The sequence below is a fragment of the Capra hircus genome, chromosome 6, assembly GCF_001704415.2.
Source record: "Capra hircus breed San Clemente chromosome 6, ASM170441v1, whole genome shotgun sequence".
In the NCBI taxonomy this organism is placed as follows: Eukaryota; Metazoa; Chordata; class Mammalia; order Artiodactyla; family Bovidae; genus Capra; species Capra hircus.
Window position 1 is genome coordinate 84,056,377 of NC_030813.1, and position 21,963 is coordinate 84,078,339.

The following is a 21,963-nucleotide window of genomic DNA, read 5'->3' on the forward strand; positions in this document are numbered from 1 at the left end:
TTTACTAAGATTCTCAATGAGCTGTAAAACAATACAGTGGAAAAACATTTCTAAAGTCAGAGCAAAGTTACTTGACTGTTTCTTTTCCTGACAAATATTTTGACCTCTATAAAAAAAGACAGAAAATAAGCATGGTTTATAATCAAAACAGATTGTTAAATAATCAAACAAGATCAAAAGAGCAAAAAATTCTCTTAAACTTTATCTGTTTTATAATAAAACTTAAAAAAAAAGTGTCAAATCTGTCACCTATAAAAAACTTTAAATTAGGGAACCAGTTTTTATATCCTTAGATGTTTCTAAAATTGAATATATGATACATCTTGATTATAAAATGACAAAAATATTGCCCATGATTCACAACTCAGATTTTAACACCCAGAATCAATACAAAAATAAATTTTATATTAAAATAAAATTATGTATTTTCCCTGTCGATAATTTGAGAGATTCTAATAAAATAAAGATACTATGCTTGTTCAAGCACCATTTTCTATTTTTCTATTTAACACAACAAAGGATTTAAATTTGAATCAGTATAACAACACACCTGTATGTGATGAGGACGAAATAGGAACTGTCTATTCAAGTTGGATTTTTCTATCAAGTCAGGATCTGTTACTGTAACCTAATATCAAAGAAAAAAAATGCCTGAAATTACATAAGAGATAAGTTTAAATTGTCTTCGCTTTCCTCTGAATGACTAACTCCCACAAGTTATAAATCATTTTGGCTGGTGAAAGTTATAATAAAAAATATTCAAAACTGGTTACCAATACTACTGTTTTTTTACTTATATTTAAAGAATATTTAGCATAGGAACATGTCAAACAAAATAGCTAAAACCAATCAAAGATCCTGATCAAAACATTTTTCTTCATAACAAAATAGAGGCTAAATATCACTATCACATTTTTGAAACACGTAATGGGTTAGTCATAGAAGATTTAGCTCTTTTTTTCTATACATGTTTATTCTCAATCTCGACTGAAAAGAACACTTACATGTTTCAATTTGAAAGGAACTCTTGCTAAAGCAGAGGTATACAAACTACAGTGCAAACAGCTGTTTTTGTAAATAATTTTTACTGGAACACTGTCACACCATTTGTTTAAGTATTGGTTATGGCTGTTTTTATACTGCAATGGCAGAGCTCAGTAGCTATGACAAACTTAACATCCACAAACCTAGAACAGTTACAGTCTGGTTAAGAAAAAATTTGCATACCTGCATTTTAAAGGATGCAAGATGAAAGTAAACAGAGCCAAGATAATTTTAAAAGTAGTCATAATGGTATGACTCACGAACTGGTATGGAAGTTAAATCTCTGTTTTTATGCAGTGATATTCAAAATTTTAACATGTACATGTGACTTAAGATCTAAAATGAAACTCTTCATTTGCTCTAGAACAATGGAGGATATTTGAACTCTCCCTCCTATTTTCTGTGATATCAAGGAACATTTTACTTATTTTTAACCATCTCATTCCAAAATGTCAACATTTTAATTAAAGGTTTTAAAAATCAATGCTTATCTAAACCTAAGACTGTTGTCAAATGCTTCTACTTACCCTTGGCTTCACACACTGCCTGTATTAATCCCATAGTTCATTCACTGAGAACTAGCTAGTGATAATCTTTCATCATTTTACTTGTCAGTTATCTTTATTTCTCTCAAAAGATGATTTAGTTGGGTATAGAAATCTAGGTTGATAAGTCACGTGTACTATGAAGATATGCTTCCTTGTCTTCAGGTGTGTACTTATTGCTGGTTAAGTCTACCAAGTAATCATTTTTTGTAATCTTTTTCATTTCTGCATTTGTTTGGGATTAATTTAGGTTTTTAATCGGAACACACTTGTCTCTTCAATTCTGGAAACTTCTGTCATTATCCTTACATCTTCCCTATCTTTACTCTCTCTGGAAATTCTACATTTATGTTAGACCATGCAAATGTATCCTCTTTAATTAAAAAGGAAAAAGACTCTCTCTACACTACATTCTAGGTATTAATATTTATCTCTTAGTCATCAGTTCTCACTTCAGCTACATTTGAATTTTAAGTTCACTGACTATACAGAAATTCTTTCTGGGCTTTTGGTAAAAATTTCCTTCCCCACCTCACGTTTTCATTACTCTATGTCTTTGGTTATTTTTAACTTTATAGTCTGTTTGTTACATTATTTGTAGCACTTCTATTTTCTGTATTTCTTGGAGAGCTAATTCTTCTATTTTCATTGGCTGATTCTTTCAGGTGGTGGGCTTCCCTTGTGGCTCAGCTGGGAAAGAATCTGCCTGCAATGCAGGAGACCTGAGTGTGATCACTGGGTTGGGAAGATCCCCTGGAGAAGGGAAGGCTACCCACTCAGTATTCCGGCCTGGAGAATTCCATGGACTATGTAGTCCATGGGTCACAGAGTAGGACCCAATTGAGTGACTTTCACTTTTCAGGTGGTACCTTTTTCTAGAGATTTGTCATTTTCCATTGTGGACTGTCTTGAATGGATGTTGATTTTGCTGTATAGTCCTATGTATGCTCAGTGTGTATCACCATAACGCAGTTTTGCCATTGTTTAATCTAGAGGTTTCAACACCCCCAAATATGTTATATTCTTTTATCTGCTTGAAATTTTGATATGATAAAATTTTGGACCCATACACCAGCATGGTGCATGATGAGTTGCAATTTCTCACAAATGACTTCCCTTTCTATTAATAGTTAATGTACCAGAACACTTGTGAATTACCATAGCTTTTAGGTCAGGGACTAATTTCCCTCTTGTTTCCTGGAACCCAGGGATTTCTCTTTACTTTCTTCTAGTTAAGTTTGGATACACATGTAAATATTTTATAAAAGAATAATTTATACAGTAAGAATAATTTATATAGTATTTGCAGTAGGTTAAAGACTGCCCAATTAACTTATCTTGTTTTGTTACTTGAAGTAAGTTGGTTTATTTACTATAGCTCTTTTCCTGACTTTTTATATGCTGATATGTTATTATGAATTTCTAAGGAGTAAAGTAGGTGTTATTCAAACTTAACACCACGAAGGACTTTCTTTTCTTTTTTATAAATATTTTAACAGTCAGCAGAACTAACAGTGGTTTGTGGAAAACAATTTAGGAAATGTTGAGCAAGAATGCTGTGTGGATCACAACAAACTGTGGAAAAATCTTAAAGAGATGGGAATACCAGACCACCTGACCTATCTCCTGAGAAATCTGTGTGCAGATCAAGAAGCAACAGTTAGAAATGGACATGGAACAGACTGGTTCCAAATCAAGAAAGGATTACATCAAGGCTGTATACTGTTACCTGCTTGTTTAACTTATATGCACAGTGTATCATGAGAAACACTGGGCTAGATGAGATATAAGCTGGAATCAATATTGTCAAGAAAAATATCAATAACCTCAGATATGCAGATGACACCACCCTCATGACAGAAAGGGAAGAACTAAAGAGCTTCTTGATAAAAGTGAAAGAGGAGAGTGAAAAAGTTGGCTTAAAGCTCAACATTCAGAAAACTAAGATCACAGCATCCAGTCCCATCACTTTATGGCAAATAGATGGGGAAACAATGGAAACAGTGACAGACTTAATTGTTTTGGGCTCCAAAATCACTGCAGATGCTGACTGCAGCCATGAAATTAAAAGACACTTGCTCCTTCAAAGAAAAGTTATGACCAACCTAGACTGCATATTAAAAAGCAGAGACATTACTTTGCCAAAAAAGGTCCATCTAGTCAAGGATATGGTTTTTCCAGTAGTCATGTATGGACAGACTATAAAGAAAGCTGAGAGCAGAAGAATTGATGCTTTAGAACTGTGGTGTTGGAGAAGACTCTTGAGAGTCCTTTGGACTGCAAGGAGATTCAACCAGTCCATCCTAAAGGAAATCAGTCCTGAATATTCATTGGAAGGACTGATGCTAGAGCTGAAATTCCCAATACTTTGGCCATCTGATGCAAAGAACTGACTCATTTGAAAAGACCCTGATGATGGGAAAGATTGAAGGCGGGAGGAGAAAGGGATGACAGAAGATGAGATGGTTGGATGGCATCACCAACTCGATGGACGTAAGTTTGAGTAAGCTCCAGAGTTGGTGATGGACAGGGAAGCCTGGCAGGCTGTAGTCCACGGGGTCGCAAAGAGTCAGACGTGACTGAGCGACTGAACTGAACTGATCAAGAATAACATAACTGTAGGAGATCTGCCTATGACTGTAATAGCAAGCTTAATAAACTATAAAACATGAATGATTCCACAAATTTTAGTCATTTAATTACTATTAAGCATCATGGTAAATCTATAATATCACTACTGCAAGTACTACTACATTTTAAAGGCAAGCAGCATCAGTGAAATATATTTTATTTAAATATATGACATGGTTTTCCAATTAACTCACATATATCATCTTAAGTTATATTATATACCAATGTTTTTATTACTCATTCTTCTTTGATCACTAATTGAAACAATATCTGAGTACTCTGCAACTTTCTAATGTTAACTTCTCTCATCTTAAATATTTATTTAATAAGAAGTAGTATCTAATGAAATAACAATATTAATGTGCTTTTTATTGGAAAAGCCCATTCATATTTGATCTTCATGATTATGAGGCAAGTAGTACAGTAACAGTTTCACAGTAAATTAAGAAAGAAAGTGAGGAGCAGAAAACTCAAGTGATTTGCCACAAAGTTACATGAATTTTGAAAAGTGGTCAGGGTAGAATCATCCAATTTGTAGCCTAATACCCTACCCTCAAAAATCAATGCTTTGGATCCAAGCAGTCTAATGTGGTTCAAAAATGGGCAGCCAGAGAAATATAACTTTTTAAGTCTCAAGGATTTATATCTTACCATTCCTTTCTCTTTGCCTGTGCCAACACCAAGCAAAGCAAAATTTTTTAACATTTCACAGCCTATGGCTCCACATCCTACCTGTGGAGAAGAAAAAAATATTATAGATTAAATAATATTAAAACTTCTACTTACTAAAGAGCAATTTCATCTTAATTTTCTTCAAATGCTGTTATAACAACATACTTTAAAAAATAATGTGAATATTAAACATAATGTTAAAATTATTTTATTTTAAAATATTTAGTGGTTTATGGTATCATGAGTGTTTCAGCTAAAGAAAAAAATGTATAAATCATAAAAGGAAAAGCATAGTATTAAAAATTCTTTTAAACAGAAGACATTTTAATATTCCAAACAAAAGCCAAATATTGAACTCATTTTTTTATATAAGATGGAAACAGCATGAAAGAGTGTAAAATTCTAATTAAAAAGATTACTTGTTTGCAGAAATTTTTCTAAATTCATTTGATGAATATAACTATTCTAAGACTTTCAAATAAAAACTAACAATAGTTCTACACATAAATAAAAGCTCAGCAATAACTGCTGACTTTCAAAATGTTACTTAAAAAAGGAATATTAAAAATCAGCAGTATTTTTAGGACCGATTATAACAATTATGGCAGGAAAAGAAGTTTTATGCTACTGAGGAGCTTCCCTGCCCAATGCAGTAAGACACTTAAGAAAGATCCACCTACATATTCTTACATTTGACAAGAAAAAACAAAGAACCTCCAACCACCCACAATTTTTGATGTATTTCTAGAAAATCATTTAATGTTCAAAACTATTATATTTTAATTTTACATGTATTAATTCTTTAGGTGATAGGTTGGCAAACTCTTTCTATAAAGAGCCAGACAGTGAATGTTTTTAGCTTTGTAGGCCATATGGTCTTTGTTATAACTACACAACTGCCACTATTAAAGCATAAAAGAAGCCATAGACAACCTATGACTTAGCTGTGTTCTCATGAAACTTGATAAAAACAGGCAGTAGGATGGATCTGGCCTGCAAGCCACAGTTTAAAAAATTCCTGTTTAAAACATTTCCTGAATATCTACTGTATTATTTAGAAATGGTACTCCTTTAACAAATTAATATGAAGCATGATAGCAGTTTGATTGTACTATTTATTCTCATCATTATTCCCACTTACTAAAAAGATATTCAAATTTTGTAGCTTCTGACATAAAGTGTCTCCAATGCAGGCTCGTAAGGCATCATATCTATCTCCTCTGGAGAAAACAACACAAACCAAAAAAATAGAAAGGCATAAAAAAATTAAGGTTAGTTTCATTACTACTGGTACCAATTTAATGCTTTAATAGAATACTCTTTAGGAGTTTCTTCTAAACTAATAGATAATTAATTTTATTTGAAAGAGAAAAAAAACCTCATAGAAAATCAGGTTATTCTTTTTTTCATTTGACTAATATAACTCCAAATGACTTGAATGAAGGTAACTTTAGTTTATCTAGAAAAACATTTTTAAGGCAGGGATTTTACAAAAGTTTATAGAGAAGACTATGGATGGGCTTTGAAGCTGTTAACCCACTTAAATTGAAAGCAGAACTTTGGGTTACATGTATTTTTTGCAGAAAGAATTAATAAGCTTTGATTAGATTCTCAAAGAGATCTGTAACCCAAATAAGTGAAGAATGACTGACATAAATAAAAGATGCAGGTATCAACAGTTTTCATATAAAATCAGAATGGTGTTTTGAAACTTAACCACTCTCATTATACACAATTTAAAACTTTATACTCAATATTAATAAAATGTTTACAAGATACTGCATTATTATGACACAATCTATACATGTAGAGGAGAAAAGACTGCAGGAGTGAATTAGGAGAAAATACATTTTAAAAAAATCCATGTTTATACAAAAATTCTTTAATTTTGGTGCTGCTTATAAATATACAACTAAGGAAAAAGCAAAAAAATGTCAGTATTACCGTGGGAGAAATTCTTCTCGTTCAGGTTTGCTGAGGGATTCGACCAGATCTGCTGCTTCAATGTATAACTTAAAGTAGAATATAAAAACACAGCTTACTATGTAGAAAACTAAACTGCTAGGAAAAGTAATTATCTTCTGTAGTATGGTTAAATCTGAGGAATTATAAAAAGATGATATTTGATTCAGGTCATTTTAGCCATCTTATAGATGATATATCTAAATCTTAAACAAAAGGAAATTTCACCTCCAAATGTATTTACTATTACTACATAAACTCAGGAAGCATCATTCAATTTCAATTACATTTGAATAAATAATTTGATTACTTAGATAGAAAGTACCTATCCTGTATTATTTTCAAACTTAGGTATATTATATATCGCTTATAATTACTAGATACATACTAGGAGGAAGTTGTCTATGGAGCCACAATCTAAGCATATAAAATAACATCAGACAGAATTAGTTTAAGTTCATGAAAAAAACTTGACAAGATGGTCAACACTGAAATCAGATTGATTATATTCTTTGTAGCCAAAGATGGAAAAGCTCTATACAGTCAGCAAAAACAAGACCAGAAGCTGATTGTGGCTCAGATCATGAACTCCTTATTGCCAAATTCAGACTTAAATTGAAGAAAGTAGGGAAAACCACTAGACCATTCAAGTATGACCTAAATCAAATCCCTTATGATTATACAGTGGAAGTGAGAAATAGATTAAGGGACTAGATCTGATAGACAGAGTGCCTGATGAAATGGATGGAGGTTCGTAACACTGTACAGGAGACAGGGATCAAGACCATCCCCATGGAAAAGAAATGCAAAAAAGCAAAATGGCTGTCTGGAGAGGCCTTACAAATAGCTGTGAAAAGAGAAGCCAAAAGCAAAGGAGAAAAGGAAAGATATAAGCATCTGAATGCAGAGTTCCAAAGAATAGCAAGGAGAGATAAGAAAGCCTTCCTCAGCAGTCAATGCAAAGAAATAGAGGAAAACAACAGAGTGGGAAAGACTAGAGATCTCTTCAAGAAAATCAGAGATACCAAGGGAACATTTCATGCAAAGATGGGCTCGATAAAGGACAGAAATTGTATGAACCTAACACAAGCAGAAGATATTAAGAAGAGGTGGCAAGAATACACAGAAGAACTGTACAAAAAAGATCTTCATGACCCAGATAATCACAATGGTATGATCACTCCCGTAGAGCCAGACATCCTGGAATGTGAAGTCAAGTGGGCCTTAGAAAGCATCACTATGAACAAAGCTAGTGGAGGTGATGGAATTCCAGTTGAGCTACTTCAGCCTGAAAGATGATGCTGTGAAAGTGCTGCGCTCAATATGGCAGCAAATTTGGAAAACTCAGCAGTGGCCACAGGACTGGAAAAGGTCAGTTTTCATTCCAATCCCAAAGAAAGGAAATGCCAAAGAATGCTCAAAGTGCTGCACAATTGCACTCATCTCACAAGCTAGTAAAGTAATGCTCAAAATTCTCCAAGCCAGGCTTCAGCAATATGTGAACCATGAACTTCCTGATATTCAAGCTGGTTTTAGAAAAGGCAGAGGAACCAGAGATCAAATTGCCAACATCTGCTGGATCATCGAAAACACAAGCAAGTTCCAGAAAAACATCTCTTTCTGCTTTATTGACTATGCCAAAGCCTTTGACCGCGTGGATCACAATAAACTGCGGAAAATTCTGAAAGAGATGGGAATACCAGACCACCTGACCTGCCTCTTGAGAAACCTATATGCAGGTCAGGAAGCAATAGTTAGAACTGGACAGGGAACAACAGACTGGTTCCAAATAGGAAAAGGAGTACGTCAAGGCTGTATATTGTCATCCTGCTATTTAACTTCTATGCAGAGTATATCATGAGAAATGCTGGGCTGGAAGAAGCACAAGCTGGAATCAAGACTGCCGGGAGAAATATCAATAACCTCAGATATGCAGATGACACCACCCTTATGGCAGAAAGTGAAGAGGAATTAAAAAGCCTCTTGATGAAAGTGAAAGAGGAGAGTGAAAAAGTTGGCTTAAAGCTCAACATTCAGAAAACGAAGATCATGGCATCTGGTCCCATCACAGTGTCAGACTTTATTTTGGGGGGCTCCAAAATTACTGCAGATGGTGATTGCAGCCATAAAATTAAAAGACGCTTACTCCTTAGAAGGAAAGTTATGACCAACCTAGATAGTATATTCAAAAGCAGAGACATTACTTTGCCAACAAAGGTCCATCAGGTCAAGGCTATGGTTTTTCTAGTAGTGATGTATGGATGTGAGAGTTGGACTGTGAAGAAAGCTGAGTGCCGAAGAATTGATGCTTTTGAACTGTAGTGTTGGAGAAGGCTCTTGAGAGTCCCTTGGACTGCAAGGAGATCCAACCAGTCCATTCTAACGGAGATCAGTCCTGAGGGTTCTTTGGAAGGAAGATGCTAAAACTGAAACTCCAGCACTTTGGCTACCTCATGCGAAGAGCTGACTCATTGGAAAAGACTCTAATGCTGGGAGGGATTGGAGGCAGGAGGAAAAGGGGATGACAGAGGATGAGATGGCTGAATGGCATCAATGACTCGATGGACATGAGTTTGAGTAAACTGTGAGTTGGTGATGGACAGGAAGGCCTGGCATGCTGTGATTAATGGGGTCGCAAAGAGTCAGACACAACTGAGCAACTGAACTGAACTGAACTGATGGCTAAATTCAAACATGATCATGAACACAAATAAATGATTATTTATTTAAAGATAAACTCTACGTTAATAACCCAATTTACATTCCATATGCTGCTAACAATTATACCTAAACCACTCTTACCACTGAATTCACCAGCAAAATAGCATTACTTAACAGCATCTGTCAAATTTAAATTATAAATTTACAAATTTTAATTATTAAAACTAAATTTAAAACTTTTAAAAACAATATGTTCGAAGTTTTTCAAAAAATAAAGGGCCTGAAAAGTGTCCTTTGATACACTCTTGCCAATTATTCTTTTTGATAACAGAAACCAAAGGTTTTCCATCCTGTGATGCTTTTACCCTATATAGTGCTCAAACTTTTATCATTCCTATGCTTTCTACCTTTAGAAATTTATACTTAGATGCTAGGGAATCTGAAGATTCATGATGCCAATGTAACTCCATGGAACAGTTCAAGAGTCCTGAAAGTGCATGACTGCTAAGCTAACAGTAGTGGAAACCAAATAAAAGGATAGAAAATGCACTCCCTCACTCTCACAAATGAGAGAAATACATCCTAGAATGCAACTCTGGGTTAAATCCCATATCCTCAACAAATGATCTTGTCAGTTTCTATTACAGAATTAAATTTTGGTGGCACATCACACCCAATTTATGCATGAAAAATATATTTTTGCTTTCATATTGATCAATACTATGTTGTACATTAGAATTTGTTATATGGGTAACTAATTCAGCCTTAAGTATAAAAAATATTAAAATAGAGAACTAACCCACTGGCACAAAGGAGAAAACTTTCCAGTTACAGCTTTCAGTACTTCTTGGCTGGCAACACCTCCTACTGCTGCAGCAAGTGGGGGTAAAAAGCCTTGGGCAGTCCAAGAAAGCCAACGCACGATGTCATAATTTACTTCAGGCTGAAACACAAGCCACAAAAGACAATAATCTTAATAGTATTTTTATAGTATATGCAAAACTGCAATGACTTGATGTAAGAATAACTATAGTTTAACTTTTAAAAGAGCTACTGAATTTCCAGAATAGTTTCTAAATCCTAAAAAAAGTCCCAATCTCATAACAAAAGATCCAACTACAGTTAACTGTAGGCAGTATTTTTCTTGACCAGAACCCATGCATTTTTGTTTTTTGACTCTCCATGTTACACTAGGGAACAACTTAGAATTAACTAGATTATCAACCACTTATAGTTCTTGTTAGAGAACAGTTCTGTGATGTTAATTAGCCAAAATTTTTAAAGACACATTTTAATGAAAAACATGGTAAAACCTTGAACCAGATAAATAAAAATAAAATGATCCAAGGATAAGAAAGGATAAGGAGCCATCATTTTACGTTAAGTGGTACATAAAAAGTAAAACAGTAAAATAATGAGACTATGTATTGTTAGAAAAGGCAGCTTACATAAGCAACTAAGCCCATGTGTCACAACTATTGAAATGGTACTCTAGAGCCTGGGAGCTGCAACTACTGAGGCCACGTGTTGCAGCTACTAAAGCCTGTGTACCCGCGATAGTTCGTGCTCTGCAACAAGAGAAGCTACCAAGATCAGAAGCCTGCATACTGCAACTACAGAGTAGCCCCCACGTGATGTAACTAGAGAAAAATCCACACAGCAAAGAAGACCCAGCACACTCAAAAATAAATAAATAAACAGAATTCTAAAAACAAAAAAATCTTAAAAGAAAAGGCAGTTTAGGAAAAAAAAAATCAAGAGAGTAATGGCACCTTTACATACTAATCTAAGGGCCACTCATCACAAAGTTCTCATTATCATACTTAAAGATGATGTTTTTCAAAATATAATTTATTAGTATTTTTAAGGAAAAAATGGAGAACTGGATGTTAGAGCTATTATTTTAGCACAATTCTTATTTGTCACAAAGATCTCTTCATGAGCTCTGGCTTCTCTTTCTCTTCCTGTTCTTTCAGTATCAGTAACTGTGATCTTAAGATTCAAGTAGGGATCAATTAATCTCTTGAAATTCTATGTGAAATAACAGTATTTGTGTATTTAGGGGGGAATACTGTTAATTCTAAGCTCCTTCTGAGAAATGCTTCCCTGGTGGTTCAGATCTGCAGATGCAGGAGACCTGGGTTCAATCCCTGAATAGAGAAGATCCCCTGGAGAAGGGAATGGCTACCTACTCCATTATTCTTGCCTGGAGAATCCATGGACAGAGAAATCAGACAGGCTACATTCCACAGGGTTGCAAAGAATTGGACATGACAGAGTGACTAACACTTTCACTTTCTTTCTGAGAAATGCACCAGAGAGCACATGTGATTTCAAGTCTTATTTTAAAGCTACAGCAGTCAAGAAAGGATGGTACTAGTAGAAAGACAGAAACAACCAATGGAAGACTATATTGAATTCAGAAAGAGCCGTACACATATGTGGTCAATGAATTTCTGACAAAGAAGCCAAAAAGCAAAGAACAAAACAAAACAAAAAACAAAAGCAAATGAAGAAAAAACTGTCTTTTCAATAAATAGGCTAGGATTACTGATACAAAATATTCTGATACAAAAAATTAACTTAGTTCTATGCCTGACAAAGGAGAAAAAGATGAATTCATAAATGTACAAAACTGTACACAGTGAGTTAAAAATGTATAATGATGTACACTGTGCAAGGTCTATAAATATAAACTCACAACATAATAAATCTAGAAAATAAGGGAGAAAAGATTTGTGATTTTGGCTTAAAAAAGGCACAAACCATAAAAAAGAAAAAACTAATGAATTAAACTTTATCAAAATTAAAAACTTCTGTTCCTTAAAAGACGTTGTAATAACATGAAAAGACAACCCACAGACTGGAAGAGAATATCTGTAAAATGAGTTTTCTATATGTAAAGAACTGATTTCTATATGATTTCTTCTTAATCAATAAGAAGAAAATGATCTAATTAAAAGAGGCAAAGGTTTCAAAAACTCAGGTTGAATTTAATGTCAAATAACTTGCCTACTGTCACAGAGTCAATAAGTAGCAAAACTGGAATTTAAAGGCTAAGAGAACATTAATATGTAGAAAATTTTTATGTTATACAATTTTTGACACCCAAACTGAATATTCACCTTCTCTTCCAAGGTTTCACTTATAGATGTTGCCAGTTTCAACAGTTCTTCTGAATCTTGTTGGCACCTAGAATTCAAAATAAAGCTCCTCAATGTCAATTTTCTCAATAGCTAATTGAAATTTAAGAAATATGTTAAAAAACTGGACTTTTGCCAACCATGTAACATGAAGTGTTTACTGACTTTAAAGACAGCTGGTTTATAAATACATTCCTTCAAAATCATGCTCACTTAAGAACAGTTTGTAAGTAAGAATTTAGTTTTAAATGTACAAAGCAAAAACTTCTTGCAACAATACATAGAAGGTAAAAATTATATAATGGATTTATAATTTAATAGTTCTCAGATTTTTTTAAGTTGTAGCTTTTGAAAACTTCAAAATAGGAAAAATTTTATTTAGTATAACTCCATTTTTATAAGTTGATCTTTCCACTTCTATGAGAAAAATAGGCTGGGTCAGAAGTGTTTACACAATTTGGTGTATCTAGTAGTATTTCAATAAGAAAAAAGGTTGTTTCAGAGAAAGAACATTACCCAATATTTGGCTTGCGACTATAGTTCTCCTGAAACTGGTCCAAGGCAAGCATGGCTGAGTGAATCTCTAAAGGTGCCTATTGAGAACATTAAAAATTGGTCAGTATTTAGTGAGTGTATAATATGTGTCAGGCACTGTGCTAATACCTTTAAGATATAATTTAACTTAATTAATAAATGAATTAGCTTATTACTATTATCTTTAACAGATGAGGACGCTGAGGCTTGAAAAGTTAAAGGACTTGACTGACTTCAAGCTATAGTTAAGTAACAGATCCAAGTTCTAATCCCAAGCTGTATGACTAATTTTCATTAGGTTATCCATATGAAACAAAGCAGTATCAACTAAACAAAGGAAACAAAATGTTGGTATGAGAATTCCTTTTTCTTTTCTTATCAATTATTTATAAATTTCAAAACTGTTATTATAATTCTTTACTTATCACAAATACATTCACCAGTATAAAACTGATCCAGTGACTTCAAAAAGCAAAATAAATGCTTCCAAGATTTTTAGGGAAGAAATATGTATTATATAAAACTCTACATGGTTCAGAAAATCTCTTAACAAGATTACCTTTGCATAAATTAATGAAACCACCTTTTAACTATCAAACCTGGCATATCATAAAAGAAAACGTTTTCCCTATTATTTAAACATTTTCCATTATATAAAATCCTATTTTTAATCTAGGAGTCAGCTTGATACATGAATACAACCTTTATTTTTAAAGAAGCTAATGGTCTGACAGAAAAGTATATATATATATACACACACACACACACACGCACTATAAATATATATACAGTTGCTTTCTCTATATATACAGTTGCACTATATATATATATACAGTTGCACTACAGATATATATATAGTTGTACTATATATATTTATATATACATATATATATAGTTGGTCTGTTTTAAATTTATAATTACTTATCATTCCCACCCCTCACTGCACTGCCTCTCTCAAATCTACAGTGTTTATTTACCTCAGGTTTGCTAAAATCCACAATAAGGTACTTTGGATGTTTTAGTTGCATCTCTAATGACTCCTAATAGAAAAAAACAAACAAACAAACAATAGAAAAAAAATCCACTATGACTTCAGAGCAAGCAAGTGACTACTTGATAAATGACACAGAGCACTAAAAGCAATGGCTCCTTCTAAAAGGTCTGAGATAAGTAAGGTTGGGCTAATACATTTTAACTGAAATGTCTAGTAGCTACCATTCCCTGGTTACTTATTTTCTTACTATCTCACTTTATACTTTTAATGTTAAATGCAACTGGACAACCTGCTCCACATAATAAATCTGGGAAACTTAAACATGTGTGTGTGTACTCGAAAAAATCTATTATCTTCATCGAAGAGCTATCATATTTTTTCTGATACCAAGTTTCAGGACTTGTTATACCTGACAAGACTTGAATAAATATCCAGTTAAAATTTTTTGTGTGGAGCAAGGAACACACGAAGGCCAAAAAAACTCAACAAACAAGACAATAAACCACCCCCTCTGAAAAAAACTCACGAAACCCAATCTTAAATTTATTGAGGCCTAAGTTGAAGTGTAATTCAAAACTAGGGACAATAGGAAGAGGAAGCAATGCTGGGGCAGATTTGACAGGATGAAGTATTTTATTCTGTTGCTTTGCTCTAACTCTGGGCTGAACAAAACCTTGTGGATGACTTCAATTAATAGTTGTTCTGGAAAAGAAGTTATTCAAGTCAAAACCTTGAGAACTTTCAAGAAAAAAGAGATATATTAGACTACTTATAATAAAAGTGGCCTAAGGATTTAAGCAGCAAGAGGCTTCGTAATTCCTTGATACAAGTAGCCTCTACATTCTCTTTAAACAGATACATACATTTCCTTTCAATGCCAGTTTATAGGAATTATTTAACATATCTAACATACACCTTCTTGAAATCCAAAAAAATTAAAATCTAAAAACCTGGAATAACAAATATGATAAATAAAAGAAATACTTCTTTTGCTTTAAAAATGTAACTGAATAATAAAATATATACTGAATCAATGCTTGTTAAATTTTTCAAATACATGTTAGTCGCATCTTCTTTCTTAGGAAGTAATTATAAGAAGTATGATCAACTCTAAATTTTTTTTGTTAATGTCGGTTTATTTTCATTGATTTCATTTTCCTCAAAGTGGGTACAAATTAAAAAACAAAATCTTTTCAACGAGTAATTTTATTGTCTTTTTCTCTCCTGCCATTCTTCTGTAAAGAAATATATTTAAGAGAAAAAAAATACTTACAAAGCAGAATGTTTTAGAAGTCTTAACTTGAATAGCTATGCCTCCATGTAAATAAGGTTCCAGTTCTGTAGTATCACCAATGCTAAAAGAAAATGGTGATACCACTAAAAGAAGGGAAAAAAGAAAACCATTATCTAGTGATATGAGTATTTTATTTGAAAGTTTATGATCAAAAAGATGTTAATTTTTCCTAATTTAAAAAATTAAGAAAATTTCAGTATAAATCTTTTCTATTTCGGGGGATGTGTGGGTAGGTGGAAGTTGGGGAGCTAGACAGATTATCTTTCCAATATGAATATAAGGACTTAAATGCAAAAACACCCACGAAAACTTGGAAGGAAAAAAGGGAATGAGAGGTGCTTATTATTAGGTATTAAAATACTTTATGAAGCCTCAATAATTAATATACTGGTATGTGTTATATACATAGTTGATAATAATACAACTGTGATACTGGCTCATGAATAGAAAGGCAGAAAGATTTATTATTCAGTAAAAGACCTGCAAAAGACAAAATTAAGGTGGTACCACAAACCAGTAAAGAAAAGACCACTCAATAAATTTGGGGGGAAAAAAGTCACGTGGTGAAGTACTTCAAATGGACAGAAGTTTTAAATGTCAAAAAGATTATTAGATAAGAGTATGGGATAAAAATTTCTTTAAAACTTTGCACTAAGGAAGGAATTTCTAATTATGACTCAAAAGCATCCAAGAAAAAATGGAAAACTTTGACATCATATACATACAGTAAAAGCCATCACAAAGTCAAATGCCACATTACAAAAAAATTGTTGTGACTCACATTAAAAAAAAAACAACCTTTAGCAAATATGCCCCATATATTAGGAGTCTGGGGGAAAATGATCAATAATACTCATTAAGAAAATGGGTAAAGGATAGATGACTCACATTAAAGGAAAATGAAATAGTTCTAAAGCTTAAGAAAAGATACTTAACCTCATTCATAATATATAAAATGCAAATCAAAATTATAGTATACCATATTCAAGAGACCATGAAATACTATGAGCCATAAAGGGGAAAGGAGGAGACTATTCTACATTAATGATGTGAAAAGACCATCAAGGTGTTTAGTTTAATAGAAACACAAAGGGTTTCTATTCATAAGATGCTACCTTGCATCTAAAAATGCCTAAGGAAAGCCTGGAAGGGCATCTAACAAACTAAAAGAAATGAACAGGTAAGAATGAGAGGGAGACAAAAGTGGGCATTAAAGTTTTCATTGTAAACATCTGCCTTCTATTTTTTTTTGAATGATTTGCTTATTAAAAAAATTCAATTAAATAAACAAGCCTTATATATTAACTAGATAGAAAAGATCAACAGAGTAAACATTGAACTTAGTTGTCGTTAATTCTGGAGTAGAGGGGCGAGGTCTGAAACAGTACTCATTTTTAACTCTTATTTAAACATATATATATATTCATATATCAAGAATCAGTTCAGTTCAGTCGCTCAGTCGTTTCTGACTCCTTGCAACCCCATGAACCACAGCACAGCAAGCCTCCCTGTTCACAAGGAACTACTGGAGTCCACCCAAACCCATGTCCATTGACTCGGTGATGCCATCCAACCATTTCATCCTCTGTCGTCCGCTTCTCCTCCTGCTCTCAATCTTTCCCGGCCATCAGGGTCTTTTCAAATGAGTCAGCTCTTTGCATCAGGTGGCCAAAGTATTGGAGTTTCAGCTTCAACATCAGTCCTTCCAATGAACACCCAGGACTGATCTCCTTTAGGATGGACTGGTTGGATCTCCTTGCAGTCCAAGGGACTTCCAAGAGCCTCTCCAACACCACATTTCAAAAGCATCAATTCTTTGGTACTCAGCTTTCTTCACAGTCCAACTCTCACATCCATACATGACTACCGGAAAAAACCATAGCCTTGAATAGACAGACATTTGTTGGCAAAGTAATGTCTCTGCTTTTGAATATGCTATCTAGGTTGGTCATCACTTTCCTTCCAAGGAGTAAGCGTCTTTTAATTTCATGGCTGCAATCACCATCTGCAGTGATTTTGGAGGCCAAAAAAATAAAGTCTAACACTGTTTCCCCATCTATTTCACAGGAAGTGATGGGACCGGATGCCAGGATCTTAGTTTTCTGAATGTTCAGCTTTAAGCCAATTTTTTCACTCTCCTCTTTCACTTTCATCAAGAGGCTTTTAGTTCTTCTTCACTTTCTGCCATAAGAGTGGTGTCATCTGCATATCTGAGGTTATTGATATTTCTCCCAGCAATCTTGATTCCAGCTTGTGCTTCCTCCAGCCCAGCATTTCTATGATGTACTCTGCATAGAAGTTAAATAAGCAGGGTGACAATATACAGCCTTGACGTACTCCTTTTCCTATTTGGAACCAGTCTGTTAATCATGTCTAGTTCTAAGTGCTGCTTCCTGACCTGCATATAGGTTTCTCAAGAGGCAGGTCAGGTGGTCTGGTATTTCCATCTCTTTCAGAATTTCCCACAGTTTATTGTGATCCATGCAGTCAAAGGCTTTGGCACAGTCGATAAAGCAGAAAGAGATGTTTTTCTGGAACTCTCTTGCTTTTTTGATGATTCATTGGATGTTATCAATTTATATCAAGAATAAGCATATACTGTTTTAGTCACTTATAATGGTTTTCAAGTAACAGGAAAATTATTTTAAAGCAGTAAATTATCAATTAATAAATATCAGGGGACAAAAAGACTTATCAATTGCTACTCTACTTAAATATTCTTTCTCTGCTCAAAGAATTTTTCATGCAAAATGTGGGTTTTTAAATTTTCATTTCTTGTTATCCAGTGGCTTCTCCTTTCATAAATATAGCCCCAAGATTTGGATCCAGCACCACAGTCCACCACTGAGTGGACCCCAAGACAAAAAAGGATACTCTTAAATAACTCAGTCAATTTATGTAAAAATGGACACAAAATTTTCAATATCAATGATCTGAACCTGTATTTTACATATTTAGATACAATCTTGGAAACAAAATACAATAGATTTATTACCCAAGCTTCTTAAAAATAGATTCAAAATTGTTTTGCTATAAAGAGCTCGTAACAGGGACTGTCTTTTTTTCTCTCCTAAGGATCCATTTTTGTAGTCATTAAAAGAAAAAAAAGGTAATCAGTTTACCACCAGTCTATACACTGATTACATAATTACATGTTCAGATGCCCTAAAGATAAAACTGAGTCACTCTCAGCTGAACAGGTGTAAACATGCTGTCTGTGAGTTACACAATGTAAAGCAATGTCTTTAACACTTTTACACACGGCTGGAGGAAAATCATAAACTATGAAGACTAATGATGCCATAAATGCATTCTCTTCACTTTCAAATGGCCTTAAATGAAACTGGGTAACTTTTCGATTTTTAAAACTGTTTATTCTCTTCAGATCTCTGGCCTCGGCACCTTATCTCTCCTTTGGGTCATGATTTCACCTTAGTCTACTAACAAAACAGACTCCTTCAGTTTCCTGCCAATAAGCCCACAAATCTGCCTGCACTTAACATTCATTCATCCCTTTTTTCCAAGTCACTGAACAAAAAAGTATCTTCACTTGAATACTTCACTGTCACCTCACCTAAACAGCCTAGACTGTACTCACCTTCTCTCCAAAATTTGCTCCCTTTTTTGCACTTCCTAATGTGTGAATAAATAAGCTGTCAGAATGTTCACTTGTCTACCATGAGATAGCAGTATGTCTCTTGCTATCTCAACTCAAACTGTAGAGCTGCTATGTCTTTAAGTTCCTTGCATTCTGTCTTGTTCCTTATTGTTTGCTTCTGCACAGAATACTCTCATCACCATCTTTCTAAGCCAATGCAACCGGTTATAATCAAGATACCCCAACCCTACTGCTGCTACCAAAACTGAGCAGGGATCCTTGCTAAGGTAAGAGTTCCCAGAATGCCTTTTCTCTGTAACACCACTGCCTAATGTTAGTATCTCCTTATTTTGCGTGGATCATAATAAATAGTGGAAAATTCTTAAGGAATGGGAATACCAGACCACCTTACCTGCCTCCTGAGAAATCTGTATGCAGGTCAAGAAGCAATAGTTAGAACCAGACATGGAACAATGGACTGGTTACAAATTGGGAAAGGAGTACATCAAGGTTGTATGTCGTCACCCTGCTTATTTAACTTATATGCAGACTACATCGTGTAAAATGCTGGGTTGGATGAAGCACAATCTGGAATCAAGATTGCCAGGAGAAATATCAATAACCTCAGATATGCAGATGACACCACCTTTACGGCAGAGAGTGAAGAGGAATTAAAGAGCCTCTTGATGAAAGTGAAAGAGGAGGGAGAAAAAGCTGGCTTAAAACTCAACATTCCCTAAATGTCCACCAGCAGATGAATGGATAACAAAGTTGTGGTACATACATAATGAAGTATTACACAGCTATAAGAAGGAATGCATCTGAGTCAGTTCTAATGAGGTGGATAAAACTGGAACCTATTATACAGAGTGAAGTAAGTCAGGAAGACAAAAACGAATACTGTATGTTAACGCATATATATGGAATTTAGAAAGACAGTAATAACGATCCTATATGCAAGGCAGCAAATGAGACACAGATATAATAAAGAACAGACTTTTTAACTCTGTGGGAGAAGGTGAGGGTGGGAAGATTTGAGACAATAGCACTGAAACATGTATATTACCATACGTAAAATAGACGTCCAGTGCAAGTTTGATGCATGAAGTAGGGCACTCAAAGCTGGTGCTCTGGGACAACCCAGAGGGATGGGGTAGGGGGTTTGGGATGAGGGGATACATGTGCACCTGTGGATGTCTACCTGTGGCTGATCCATGTCAATGTATGGCAAAATCATCACAATATTGTAAACTAATTATCCTCCAATTAGAATCATTAATTTAAGAAAAAAAAAAACCTCAACATCCAAAAAACCAAGATCATGGCATACAGTCCCATTACTTCATGGCAAATAGATGGAGAAACAATGGAAACAGTGACAGACGTTGTTTTCTTGGGCTCCAAAATCACTGCAGATGGTGAAAGAAGCCATGATATTAAAAGATGCTTACGGGAGAAATATCAATAACCTCAGATATGCAGATGACACCACCCTTATGACAGAAAGTGAAGAGGAACTAAAAAGCCTCTTGATGAAAGTGAAAGTGGAGAGTGAAAAAGTTGGCTTAAAGCTCAACATTCAGAAAATGAAGATCATGGCATCTGGTCCCATCACTTCATGGGAAATAGACGGGGAAACAGTGGAAACAGTGTCAGACTTTATTTTTTGGGGCTCCAAAATCACTGCAGATGGTGATTGCAGCCATGAAATTAAAAGACGCTTACTCCTTGGAAGAAAAGTTATGACCAACCAAGAAAGCATATTGAAAAGCAGAGACATTACTTTGCCAACAAAGGTCCATCTAGTCAAGGCTATGGTTTTTCCAGTGGTCATGTATGGATGTGAGAGTTGGACTGTGAAGAAAGCTGAGTGCCGAAGAATTGATGCTTTTGAACTGTGGTGTTGGAGAAGACTCTTGAGAGTCCCTTGGACTGCAAGGAGATCCAACCAGCCCATTCTGAAGGAGATCAGCTCTGGGTGTTCTTTGGAAGGAATGATGCTAAAGCTGAAACTCCAATACTTTGGCCACCTCATGCAAAGAGCTGACTCGTTGGACAAGACTGATGCTGGGAGGGATTGGGGGCAGGAGAGGGGGACGACAGAGGATGAGATGGCTGGATGGCATCACTGACTCAATGGACGTTTAAGTCTGAGTGAACTCTGGGAGTTGGTGATGGACAGGGAGGCCTGGCGTGCTGTGATTCATGGGGTTGCAAAGAGTTGGATACGACTGAGTGACTGAACTGAACTGAACTGAACTGACTCCTTGGAAGAAAAGTCATGACAGACCTAGACATGTTAAAAAGCAAACATTACTTTGCTGACAATGGTCCATATAGTCAAAGTTAGGATTTTTCCAGTAGTCATGTATGCATGTGAGAGTTGGACTGTAAAGAAAGCTGAACGCCAAAGAATTGAGGCTTTTGAACTGACGTGTCGGACAAGACTCTTGACAGTCCTTTGGACTGCAAGGAGATCAAATCAGTCAATCCAAAATGAAACCAACCTTGAATATTCAGTGGAAGAACTGACGCTGAAGCTGAAGCTCCAATACTTGGCCACCTAATGTGAAGCACTGACTCATTTGAAAAGACCCTGATGCTGGGAAAGATTGAAGGCAGGAGGAGAAGGGGTTGACAGAGGACGAGATGGCTGGATGGCATCACTGACTCAATGGACATAAGTCTGAGCAAGCTCAAGGAAATGATGAAGAACAGGGAAGCCCAGTTGCTACAGTTCATGGAGTTGCAAAGAGTTGGACATGACTGAGTGACTGAACAAGTTGGATTGAATGTCTTGAGGTGAAGAACTGGATCACCCCTTTTGAGTTGATGGTGTGTTCTCAAAAAGTAGAGTGTCTGAACTATAAATGCACTGAATAATG

At 34.8% G+C, this 21,963-nt stretch overlaps 1 protein-coding gene across 2 annotated transcripts in view; it reads right to left on the bottom strand.

Moving 5' to 3' along the window:
* Positions 1-21,963, bottom strand: part of UBA6 (ubiquitin like modifier activating enzyme 6) — a 91,020-nt gene that overhangs the window by 24,070 nt on the left and 44,987 nt on the right. For both annotated transcript variants that reach the window (XM_005681656.3, XM_018049508.1), the window contains exons 10-18: positions 15,460-15,563; positions 14,170-14,232; positions 13,175-13,251; positions 12,641-12,707; positions 10,315-10,458; positions 6,837-6,904; positions 6,034-6,112; positions 4,872-4,952; positions 551-628 (exon numbers count right to left, since the gene is read on the bottom strand). In XM_005681656.3, the coding sequence (XP_005681713.2) occupies positions 551-628; positions 4,872-4,952; positions 6,034-6,112; positions 6,837-6,904; positions 10,315-10,458; positions 12,641-12,707; positions 13,175-13,251; positions 14,170-14,232; positions 15,460-15,563 (761 nt within the window). The remainder of the gene's footprint in view (positions 1-550; positions 629-4,871; positions 4,953-6,033; positions 6,113-6,836; positions 6,905-10,314; positions 10,459-12,640; positions 12,708-13,174; positions 13,252-14,169; positions 14,233-15,459; positions 15,564-21,963) is intronic.